Source organism: Dermacentor albipictus, chromosome 1 (genome assembly GCF_038994185.2).
Source record: "Dermacentor albipictus isolate Rhodes 1998 colony chromosome 1, USDA_Dalb.pri_finalv2, whole genome shotgun sequence".
NCBI classification, from domain to species: domain Eukaryota; kingdom Metazoa; phylum Arthropoda; class Arachnida; order Ixodida; family Ixodidae; genus Dermacentor; species Dermacentor albipictus.
Window position 1 is genome coordinate 163318601 of NC_091821.1, and position 12809 is coordinate 163331409.

Consider the following 12809-nt stretch of genomic DNA (forward strand, 5'->3'; position numbering starts at 1 on the left):
GGAGAAGCCTTGCGGTATAACTGCAGCTTCAGGGAAGGATTGCGAATGCTCAAGTGAGATTTCAAGAGGCATGGGGACATAGTTGATGTCGAAGTGTACGAGATAGAACGGGAACCCACATGTGTCCTGGGGCCCTATAGCGTAAAAATATTCCGATCTATTTTTATTCCAATTTCCTGACGTCACATTTGCGTAACCAACGGCGCAAACATCGGGTGGTGACCCGCAACGTTGTCTGAACAGTCCAATAAAACGCTCTCTTCGCTTATAGGGAATCTCTTTTGTTTGCTTTCAATACTAATAACATTGCCTACACAGAACGGTTGTTCTGATCTAATTGGCTGACACGAGGCGTCGAGCACGCTCAAGTGGAGAGAGTTTCTATGGGGTCGAGCCAGCGCAGTGAAAATAGATGACCGGATGAAAAGGGTGGTGCTGGCGTCTGCGAATGGTCCGCTTCCCCTTAGCTTGCGGTGGCTGGTCGAAAATAGCGGCGGTGTGCCACGAAATGTTAAAAATGCCGCTAAAAACCGACTTTAAGGAAAGAAGAGTTGGCAGACCGATGTTGTATACGCACCGAAAGGGCTCGTCAATGCTACACTGCCAAGGAAGATGATTTATTATGCGCAATAAATACATAGTCTCCAGCAGGTGCGAGTAGCCAGTGCTTTAGAGATCGACGAGCAGTCAGCTTCTATTCCTTTCAGAGCGCTGTAGTCTCCGGATATTCAGAAAAGAATTCAGTTTTCTTCGGCATATTAATGCATTTTTAACGCGAACACGTCACTTTGATGTGGTGAGTTTTCGTGGTTTTGTGACGTGGCGTGTCAGAGACAGGCGAAGTGGGCACAACCCGAAAACTTTTGACCAATAGCAGAGGGCTAATGGCGAAAAGGCATCGGATCAGAAACAATTATTTTTGTTTTGTTCAGTCTAATCATGCATTCAGTGTGTGCACGTGATATCAGATGAGGAGCTATCGCAGTTTTCGTGACTTCGTGAGTAGGATTGGAGGTGGCCCGAAATTTTTTGAGCAATCGCGGAAGGCTGATTGTCGAATCGCAATAGAAAAGTGTAGTGTACAGCAGTACCACTGGATGGCAGCATATCATCCACGACTCTATAAGGACAGAATAAATCCTGCTGGGCACTTGCCCGCCCGGAGAGTCAGCTGCTGTGTCATTCGCTTGCTCGACATGGTGTCTGAAGTTGGCGGGATCCGTCGCCGCTGAACCCATGCTTGCGGCTTCGACAGGCGGCCTGGCCCCGCCATCGCCGCTCCCCTTCGAAGTCACCTTCCCTCCGTCATGGCCACCGGGGAACTCTCAGCTAGGATGTCTGCTGCTTCGTCGGCCGCTCTGTTCCTACAAGGCATGGCCCAGTTCCGTCCACCGCCAGCGTTTGACTTTGACAACTCCAGCTCCTGGCCCTCGTAGCTGGTGCAGTACGAGGACTACTATAGTTCGCCACCGGACTCTACGCAGCTCCGACGGAGGTCCAAGTGTGCTCCATGCTCTACTGCATGGGCCCGCAAGCCAGGCTTGTCCTCGCGTCCATTACGCTGCGAAAGGCGGACCTGAAGGATGGCGCCGCTGTGAAGAAGGCATTCACTGACCACTTCGTCCACCCACCTAATGCGCTGTACGAGTCATCGCGCTTTCACCGGCGTACGCAGCAACCGAGTGAGACGACGGACGCGTTATTCGCTGCGCTCCGTATGATGGTCAAGCGCTGCAACTACGCCTCGCGCGCCATCGAAGAGCGGCTCTTCCGAGACCGTTTTCTCATTGGCTTGCTTGACCACAAGCTCTCGGATCAGTTTTGTCAGAACCGGAGAATGATGCTGCACGAAGCGCTCACACACTTTCGCCTACACGAAGACGCTGATAACGAGCGCAAAGCTTGTGACTCAGCTGATTTATCATCGCTCGCCGTCGACGCCACTCGCATCGCAAGGGAAAGCCAGCGCCAGCTGATAAAACAACCCACCAGCTGTGCCTATTCGGCGGGCGCGCATCACACCCTCACGCCAACTGTCCGGCTCGCAGAGCGTCCTGCAGCTTTTGCCACAAGGGTAGCCACTTCGAGAACGTGTGCTTCAAGAAGGGCGTCAACGGCAAGCACACGCAGAAGCCTTCCACCAGCTCCATCGAGCTACAAGCAGTTGAAGGAGAGTGCCAGAACGCGAAGTTCGTCGTGGTACTCGCCAATGGTTGGCCCACTTTCCTTCAAGGTGGACTCTGGCGTCGAAATTACTCTCATACCCAGTACGTTTCCGGGCGTCCCCTCGAATTTTCAAGACCCCAACAGCGAGTTGAAAGACCCTGGCCACAACATCCTCCCGGTCATAGGCACTTACGTCACTAGCCTGTCGTGTCACGGCATGTGCACCAAGCAGCTGCTCTACGTCCTGGCAAGGAAGCCGGTCCTGCTGCTGGGCTTCATGGCAATCCAAGCTTTGGGCATCTGCACGTTTGTCGACCAAATCTCAGGGACTCCACAGCCCACAGGCGACTTGTATCTCTATTCCAGCCTCTTCCGAAGATTTGGGACACTCCCCGGAGCCTACGCTATCAGGCTCCAACCCAACGCTACGCCTTTCTCCTTGAGCGTACCCCGGCGCCTTCCACTCCCTTTCCGCGATGTCGTCAAGACTGAGCTAGCGAAGCTAAAAGCAGAGGGCGTGATTCGTCGGGTGGACACACCCACTGACTCGTGTGCTGTACTGGTTGTCGTCTCCAAGATCTCGGGCGGCTATCGGCTCTTCGTGGACCTGACTCGCCTCAACAAGGTGATTCTTCGAGAACGTCACGTGCTTCCTACAGTGGAACAATGCCTCGGGTTGCTCGGAGAAGCCACAGTTTTTCTACAAATTATGCGGCACGTCGAGCTTCCACCAGTTAAGCTGTCCACCGAGTCCCAAAGAATACACCACTTTCATAACCCCGTTTGGCTGCTACTGATCCCTCAGGCTGTCGTTTGGGATCACGTCTGCACCGGAGTACTTCCAGCGGCAGATGTCGCGGATCCTGGAAGGCCAAGCGGGTGTTGTGAACATGATCGACGACATCCTCGTCTTTGGGAGGACACGCTCCGAGCACGACTGCAGTCTCCAAGCCATGCATCGGCTAGCGAAGGCAGGAGTCACGCTCAATCGGGAGAAGTGCTCGTTCGCCACTTCCAGCGTCAAGTTCCTTGGCGTCGTAGTCAGCGCTTAAGGCATCTCTCCAGACCCAGACGAGGTTCCGGCGATCCGAGCCATGCATGCACCCGAATTTGTCGGAGGGGTCCGTCGTCTGCTGGACCTCGTGAATCACATCGGGCGCTTCTTACTCCACGTTTCGGAGGTGACTGCGCCGATCCGAGCCTTGCTGCTCCAGAACTGTGCTTGGACGTGGGATCATACGCAGCAATCTGCCTTTTCCCAACTAAAGAAACTGTTGTGCTCTGACCTCTGCATGGCTCTCTACAACACCGAATACAGGATCACGGTCTCGGCCGACGCCGGCTCCTATGACCTCGGAGCACTAATTCTTCAGAAGCAGCCATCCGTTGAGGGTCGGGCCGTTGCTATCGCATCGCGGTCTCTCCCACCCATGGAACTCCAGTACAGCAAAACGGAGAAAGAAGCTTAGGCGGCCAGCTGGGAGGTGCAAAGGTTCGAAGAATAGGGTCCATGGACGTCGACCTACTACCAGCACGATCCAGCGGTTTCGCTTGAAGCTGATGCGTTTCCAGTACCACGTAATTTACATACCGGGAAGCTGTTGGTAACTACCGATAAGCTTTCGCGCGCACCGTTCCATTGCTCTCCGTCCAAACGCGCGAATAGAGTCGAGCTGTTTGCGCAACAGGTTGTCCGCTCCTACCCAGACATCGTCTCGTCGTCGTCGCAGCTCGAGCACCTGCCCAGGCCCAAGCCAACGACGGCGAGTGCAGTCGGCTGCTTCAGTTCTGTGCCAACAGCTCGCCCCGGCAGTCCCATTTGCATCTCCATCTGAAAAGGAGAAGCAGTACCAAGAGGACCTCAGCGTCTGTGAAGGACTGCTTCTGAAGGGGTCGCGCATTCTTGTGCCGTCCGCCCTTCAGTGCCGCACGCTCTAGCTCCTTGATGTCGGGCATCAAGGCATTAACCGGTGCAAAGCTCTGGCTCGGGAATCAGTCTCGTGGTCGGACATCAACAATAATATGTACAAACAAGGTAGCTAACTGCCCCACGTGCGCCGAAACCAGGATGGAGCGCTCGGAGCCCATGCTGCCGCCAAAAACTCCAACTTGGTCCTGGGAAGAGGTGGGTATCAATCTTTTTCATCTGAAAGGCCAGGACTGTGTCCTTATGGTGGATTACCGGTGATGCTTCCCGGAAGTGATCAGCCTGCGCTCGACGACAGCGTTTGCTGTCATCAACGCCGTCAAGAGCGTCTTCGCGTATCACGGGATCCCGACACTGGTGCACAGCGATAAATGTGCTCAGTTTGCTGCAAGAGTTCTCCACCTTCGCCGAGTTCTACGGCTTCCGCCAGGTCACACGCAGCCCCCGTTTTCCACAATCGAACGGGGAGGTGGAATGGATGATGAGGACGGTCAAGGACCTGCTGCGGAAGGCGGATGATCTCTACCTGGGGCTTCTGGCATACGGGGACACCCCTAGGTTAAATGGAGTGAGCCCTGCTCAGCTGCTCATGGGCAGGCGTCTACAGACCCGGGTACCGAAGACGTCGCACCAGCTGAAGCCAGCATGGGCACCGTCGCTCCAATGACCTTGGCGGGACCAGGCCAACCGGAGGTGCCAAGCATCAAAATTCAACCGAAGACACGCGGCTCGCACACTACGGCCTCTTCACGCCGGCGAGCGGGTCGGGGTACTGGACGCCAAGTCCTCCGGGACCGTCATGGGACCTGCTCAACGCACCCGCTCCTACATCTAGGAGACTCCGATGGTGTACTCCAGTGCAACCGGATGAACCTGTCTCCAATGATGGAACGTCCTGTGGAATGCACTACCAGCCCAACTGGAACTCCCGCGGCGGAGCAGACCGCCATGCCCACAACACCTGGAGCGGCTTGAGCATCCCAAGACCAGGGAACGCATCGCCTTGGGTAAGCACCTCCACGGAAGAGGCACTCCACGCTTCTACTTCAACGCCACGCGTCTCAAGGTTCGGCAGAATGGTATGCAGGCCGAGAAGACTCGACCTGTGAACGTTTTCTTTCGGAGTAAGAGTTCCTCTGTTTCGTTGTTTGGTTTTACCGGAGGTAGGGTGTAGTGGTATGGCAGTACCGCTTGATGGCAGCACGGCATCCACGACTACATAAGGACGGAATAAACCCTGCTGGGTACTTGCCCGCCCGGAGAGTCGGCTGCTGTGTCTTTCGCTTGCTCCACAAAATGTTTGTTATAGCTGCCCCTCCCCCCTTTAAACTTTGGTGCGCAGCGAGGGCATACGGTACGTGAAAAATTAATTAACTCCATCTTCCGAGTTGTTTCTGTTCTCTTACACTGGAGGCTTTTTAGTTGATTCTCGATACTTTTACACTGCAATCAATCAATCAATGCCATTATCTGCGTCTCAGCTGTTGTTTGAGGTGAACTGGCACGCGCGAAGTCGACAGGAAGTTTGGAATTGCTGGCTGGCTTAAAGCAAGATTATATTACTATTTATGTAGCAAGTAAGTTGCATTTCCGTTCAACGGAAATGGACTCGGTCAGATTGCATACTTATATCTTTAAAATATTTTTGTTCCTTTTACATCCAACCATAACTGGCACAGAGCTGCATCACTGCTGTCCCTGTATGCTGCCTCCGGAAATGAGTTTCGTCGGGGCCAGCACAGAAATAAAGCGGCGTGCTTAAATGCCATTGCTTCTTGTTTAAAAAAGAAACATCGTTAGAACGCTCCCCTCTACGCTAGTAAATGTGAATATTTGGAAGGAAATCGAACAGCGAAAAAGAGGGAAGCTAGCGAGAACGACAGACACAGCACAATGGAGAGCGCCACCTTGATGGTTGAACCGCTGACCTCGACAATGCAGGCAGGTGTTGTGTGGTCATGTAGAGCCAGTGAGCCAGTTCATGTTACTGGAAGCCAGTCATGTTAGTGAGAGGCAGGCGTGCCAACCCGGACACAAGTGTAGGAACGAAAATGACACACGAAACGCTGACTGTCCGCTGAAAGGTTCTCGAGTGTTCGAGTGTGTCCATGGTTGACGGGTTGGCGCTGCCTTTGCTCGTGCACGAGCAGATAAGTTTTGTGAGTTCCTTCTTTTTCGCCATTGTGCGCCCTTTTCATTGAAAGTCGGCACTTGTGTTATCCTGTTCGTTCCTACACTTGTGTCCGTCTTTGCACACCTGCCTTTCAGTAACATGAATGCCTACCAACTTGCTCAATTTTCAGTCATTCTAATGATAAGTCACCTCGCCGAAGCGAAATGAGGTCAGTGCGAAGAGGCGGAGGGATGGAGCACAATGCCATGATATGTATAGGACCTGCAGCAACGGCTGGTGTGCCTGAACAAGAAGAACCCGGCAGGATCGGGTTTACAGATGGTAAAAACTGGCAGCGCGACATAGCATCAGTCGTTGTTGGTTGCACCCGACTTGTAGGTGGCAGAAATGTCGTATTCAAGTTAACGGAGCACATAGCTGCTGATGCTTCTCGAAAAGCTTCCCACAGATGATTAGCACAGACCACGATGATCGTTCGCGATGACAAAATGACGGTCATCTATAAGTTTACTGAACCGGACAACGCGTCAAGTTGTGCAGAGAAATGAGAGAAAGCTCTTTGTTGAAGAGCAGCGTATTTTAGCCTATATGCACTCTGGAAGGCTTACATTCACACCGAAAGCGGAGCGTCTAAGCGGCCAAGCGGAGTTTCAACGCGGCGAGGCGGTGAGCGCGCGCGCACGTTCAGACCGGACGGCGTGCCTGGCGGCTCGCGCCGCAAGGGAGGCGGAGCATCTAGCGTTTTCGTGGCGCACGTGTGCGCCACGAAAACGCTAGATGCTTGGGTATCTTGGAAGAACGCTAACATAATCCTAATCCATAAGAAAGGGGATGCCAAAGACTTGAAAAATTATAGACCGATCAGCTTACTGTCCGTCGCCTACAAAGTATTTACTAAGGTAATCGTAAATAGAATCAGGAACACCTTAGACTTCTGTCAACCAAAGGAGCAGGCAGGATTCCGTAAAGGCTACTCAACAAGAGACCATATTCACACTATGAATCAGGTGATAGAAAAATGTGCAGAAAATAACCAACCCTTACATATAGCTTTCATTGATTACGAGAAAGCGTTTGATTCAGTCGAAACCTCAGCAGTCATGGAGGCATTACGGAATCAGGGTGTAGATGAGCCATACGTAAAAATACTGGAAGATTTCTATAGCGGCTCGACAGCCACCGTAGTCCTCCACAAAGAAAGCAACAAAATCCCAATAAAGAAAGGCGTCAGACAGGGAGATACGATCTCTCCAATGCTATTCACCGCATGTTTACAGGAGGTATTCAGAGACCTGGAGTGGGAAGAATGGGGGATAAAAGTTGATGGAGAATACCTTAGCAACTTGCGATTCGCTTATGATATTGCCTTGCTTAGTAACTCAGGAGACCAATTGCAATGCATGCTCACTGACCTGGAGAGGAAAAGCAGAAGGGTGGGTCTGAAAATTAATCTGCAGAAAACTAAAGTAATGTTTAACAGTCTCGGAAGAGAACAGCAGTTTACGATAGGTAGCGAGGCACTGGAAGTGGTAAGGGAATACATCTACTTAGGGCAGGTAGTGACCACGGACCCGGATCATGAGACTGAAATAACCAGAAGAATAAGAATGGGCTGGGGTGCGTTTGGCAGGCATTCTCAAATCATGAACAGCAGGTTGCCACTATCCCTCAAAAGTAAAGTGTATAACAGCTGTGTGCTACCAGTACTCAAATATGGGGCAGAAACCTGGAGGCTTACGAAAAGGGTTCTGCTGAAATTGGGGACGACGCAACGAGCTATGGAAAGAAGAATGATCGGTGTAACATTAAGGGATAAGAAAAGAGCAGATTGGGTGAGGCAACAAACGCGGGTAAATGACATCTTAGTTGAAATAAAGAAAAAGAAATGGACATGGGCCGGACATGTAATGAGGAGGGGACATAACCGATGGTCATTAAGGGTTACGGACTGGATTCCAAGGGAAGGGAAGCGTAGCAGGGGGCGGCAGAAAGTTAGGTGGGCGGATGACATTAAGACGTTTGCAGGGACAACATGGCCACAATTAGTACATGACCGGGGTAGTTGGAGAAGTATGGGAGAGGCCTTTGCCCTGCAGTGGGCGTAACTAGGCTGATGATGATGATGATAATGACTTGCGTTCACAAAAGATTTTAGGACGAAGGACTCGACTGACATCCGCTCAGAAATCTACGAGAGCCCTGCTGTACCTTTTGGAACAGACTGAGCTCTGCGATCCCATTAGAATGCACAGTGAATGCTGTTATCTATTCACTCGCATTCTTTCTTGTCCCTTTTCCTCTTCTTTGCACTACCGTCTCCCCCATTGTAGGGTAGTAATCCAGGCGCAACCTGGTTATCCTCCTCGCTTTCTCGCATTTTTGTTCCTCTCTCTCTCTCTCTTTCTCGTATGGCTGTATTTCTGTCCAAGAATAGTAGAACGCTTACATAACTTAGCAATGTTTGGCGGGAGTGCCTGGCCTTCCTTCTTTTCTACGGCTCTACGCTTCCGCAAATATCACTCCGAATTTTCACTTATCTCCACCCCTATCAATTTTTTTTCTTCGTCCTTCAAAAAGCAGAGTAAATGAGAAACTTTAGTAGTGGTCTGAGTGATCTTCCATCTCTAAGGGAACCATGAAGTTCTCACGACTGATGACTTCCTGAAACATGCTCGTTTCAGGTACTGGTGTTCACCCCCCTATCTACCAAATTTTCTCAAGATAGCTGTAGTCCTTTGCAAAAAACAATAAAGAAATCAGCAATGAAGAAATTTGGTTTACGAGCAAAAGTATTTTATTCCGCCTCTACACAACTGCAATATCTGAGTGACAAAGGACACGAGACATCGCACTTAAGCTGCCGCCCGACACTGCAAAAGTATTCAGAGTATGTGCTGCCTCTCGTCTTATTAGCCCATGTTTATATATCTTGGTATTCGAGTTCGCTTTTTTTTCATAAAAGACTGCGTTAACGCAATGAAATTCCTGACGTGTTTCCACGAGGATTCTCTGAAAAAGGCTGTTTTCACGGAAGTATATTACTCTTCCGACGACACCAAAAGAGGCACGTCCCTTAGATAACAAAGCGTATTTTTGCACAGGATAATATGAAGGAGAGGGCCAGAAAATTGCGTATACATCACCATTGTCGAGACCGAGGCACACGTCTTCAGGGTGTTTGCGATAACTTTTTGCGCCGAGAATTGTGTTTTGTGGGCCTTTTTAGGCTACTTTTCTTGAGTCAACGAGAGAGTTTTTTGATGTTCTTCTCATGTGCATTACGCGTTGCTAAAAAACAGGGACGTTAAAACAGCAAGGAGAAGGTGTTTAAGACCTGGAACGACTTAAGTTGTATAGAATTTGCCTTCATAATGACGTGCACATATGTGTCGACAAATTTAAAGCTTTTCAAATTTACGACTTTCAGGTTATCACGGGAAACTCGCACATTTATCACATTTCGGGCTCCAATTTCCCGAGGAGTACATTCGAAATCAGGGTTCCTTTTTTAAGGGTAGAACGAAAATACCACTGCCACTGGTGACTTCGGAGCTCGGTTTAAGCAGTTCAGCATGCTTAGTGGACTGGCTCTACCAATTGTCTAGCCCATCGTTCGCTTCCATTATATTGCTAATTTGCACTTACGGTTTCTCGCTTAGCTTGGGGAAACGAAGCACTACGAAGGGCAGTGCCACAGCAGCTTTGCAGAAAGGTGTCAAAGCCAATTCACTCAGAATGCTGAACTCGCTTGCATGAGCACCAGGATCGCCGATAATGGTGCTTGCACTTTGCCGTACTAACTTTCATTATTGACGCCATGTGTTCAATTATGACGTATACAGTGGGACATGTGATACTGTGCTTCCTGGCATAAAAATTATGTAATTAAAATAATTTCAATTTATATAACAGGAAGTCAGCACAGCGTGAACAAAGGCATCAAGAAAGGCACATGCGAGCTTATTTTACCCCTGTCTGTCAGTGTTGGAGGCGCGCCACCAGCTGTCACCAACGTCAACTAACTGGTTTTAAAGCTGACGAGATATATACCACGTCACTTCATGGGTGCGTGCTATTTCCATTAGATATTCACGTTTTTTTTTTTTGCGGAAGGAAACTGGTGGTGCAAGAGATCCTCATTAAAAACTGTACATGATATTCAAATTACCTAGGGTAATGCGCATATATCAGGTCGATTTCAATCACCCGCCTGACACAGATGGGACGTCCGTTTTGTGGAAATCATAAATAGGTGCACGTGCGTACGCATTAGGCGAAACATCTGCATTTCGCCCACTAGCAGCTAGACCGGGACATTACGGCTGCCCGAACTATCCGAAACGAGTTTATGCGCTTACTCCAGCATAACGTTTTGTTGGGCTGGTTGGTGCATGCTACTGAAGTATCAATGCTCCAAACAGACGACACAAGAAGAGACATGGACGAGCGCTCGCATGTGTCTCTTCTTGTTTCGTCTGTTTGGCGCTTTAGTACGTCAGTAACTATTTACTTATACCGACATAATCATCACGTAATCCTATATACTTGACGTCAAAGGGGAATTTTGTCGACTGGATTCCCAACAGCACCGGGAGCATTCCAAGGGGCTGAATGCAACAAACTGTCTCATACTTAAATTTAGGTTCTCGTTAAAGAGCCCTAGATATACAAAAATAACACGGAGCCCTTTACTTTGGCACGGTGGTGGGCTGAACCAACAGGCGGGTTTAGCCTCGCCACCAAGGTCGGTAATTGCTCCGCCTGAGCGTCTCTTCCAATGTTACGGCTGTATGTCACCACAAGTCCGTGAAACCAGTCTCTCTTAGGAAAGCACGAAGACGTTAAGCTTTTTTGAGGGCTTTCATTGACCCTTCTGGGAACACAGGGTGTTGCTGGAACACATGTGGAAGGTCCTTATATTGCAGGTGCTCAAGAAGAGAGTCCATTCTATCTGCTATTTCGGGCCAGACAACGGAAATTGTTCATTGTATCCTGTCTCATCGCATGCAAGAAATTTAGGAGAATCGATGCATCCCGTCCTATATAACCTTGGTGGTGTGTGAACTGATTTAGTGATTATTTGACATAGATGTGGTGCTTCTTCTCGACGAACTAGCTTGGTTACCCAAGGAACTTGTGGTGGAAACTAAAGCGTCCGAACGTGAGAACGGACGTAAGGTTTTGTAACTTATTTACTTATAGGGGCCTGTAGAATGGACGCCGAACACAACCATAAATAACCACCAGAGCTTCGGCACCCGTACGCGATTCTTGTTCACAATCTGAATCTGGAGATTGTGAACAAAGCATTCGTATGGGTGCCAAAAGGTGTTGTGATTATTTGTGTTTTTGGTCAGCATCTATTTTATGTTTGGCTATGAGTTGTCCTCACCAGATGAGTTTTCGTGAAACACTTGACTTCAACTTGATTACTCTGTGGGGTCTTGAGTTTCAGAGTACGAAAGACTGGTGCGATTTTTTTCAGTGCAGACGCATAATTTTGCTGTTCTGCATGCTTGCCCAGGTCTCGTATACGAGACCTCGGTGGTTTGACCATGTTTTTACTGCTTTTGCCGGTTCGCTGTGTGGTGGCACCACTGTCTCATGGGTTGCTGAAGCATAGCTTTAGTCATGGGAAATCAGTGTTCGTGTGGTCAAAACGAGGAAGATGTACTTTCCCTACTACACGACTATCCCAAGCACACCACACATAGACAGCTCCTTGAAGAAGAATTGCCTGACTCCCATCGGCCTTTCTCACTTGCCAAGGTGTTAAGCCCATGAACTTAAAAAGAGCATCACAAAACTACGAAAGCACTTGAGCGCTTCTTTGAAGACTTCCGCATTAGTTACAATTATTGTCTCTACTGTGCCCTGAGTTATTGTCTAATTCATGCATTTAAAACGTGTGTACACCAGACATCCGCGGACTTCACTGTGAATGAGATCTTCTCGAAAGACACTTGCACTCTTAGTGTCCGCAAGCATTAATATTTACCTTATTATTCGGTCCTATCTATTTTTATCTCAATAAAAGAAAGGAAGTGTCACGCTTTGATGTTCCTGTGATGCCCTCTGACCCTTTGCAACTCTCCGTCTGTTCCTTAGCCATACTTGTCCATTTCAGTGGGGCCTTTGGTGCCAAGATAAATGTCTTCTTTCGCTTCATTGCCACTGCACACGTAGGACGCTTGTTGTCACTAGCTGGGAGGCCACCACCGCAATACGGAGAAAGGAAGCGCTCGTTGCGCGCTCACGTTTTGAAATCGTATGGTGCTCTGCATTGCTTACACCGTTGCTGATTACTATGGTGTGTTTGATAGCGCCCCTTGCAGCTTTGGGATGTGAAACCTCACCATTTAATTTCGTGGTTAAGACAGCCGCCCGCGTGCCATCGCGCTGACATGCATGCGACTCGTGCGTCTTTGACTAGTGTAACAATTTGTGGCTCTAGGCGCGTATTCACGAAAAATTTCTTACGTTACAATTGTTCGTAAGAGCCAATACCAGCCAATCCTGATGGTGGACATATCATTAGCGAATGTGGCAAGCCAATGACACAGATCACTTACGAATGAAAAG

General features: G+C 49.5%; 1 protein-coding gene across 1 annotated transcript; it reads left to right on the forward strand.

Moving 5' to 3' along the window:
- The first annotated feature begins 1510 nt into the window (after window positions 1–1510).
- Window positions 1511–4104, forward strand: LOC139059946 (uncharacterized). The gene is made up of 3 exons (XM_070538600.1): window positions 1511–2880; window positions 2972–3206; window positions 3874–4104. The coding sequence occupies exons 1-3, from the start codon at window positions 1511–1513 to the stop codon at window positions 4102–4104; spliced, it is 1836 nt and encodes a 611-aa protein (XP_070394701.1).
- The last annotated feature ends 8705 nt before the right edge of the window (window positions 4105–12809 follow it).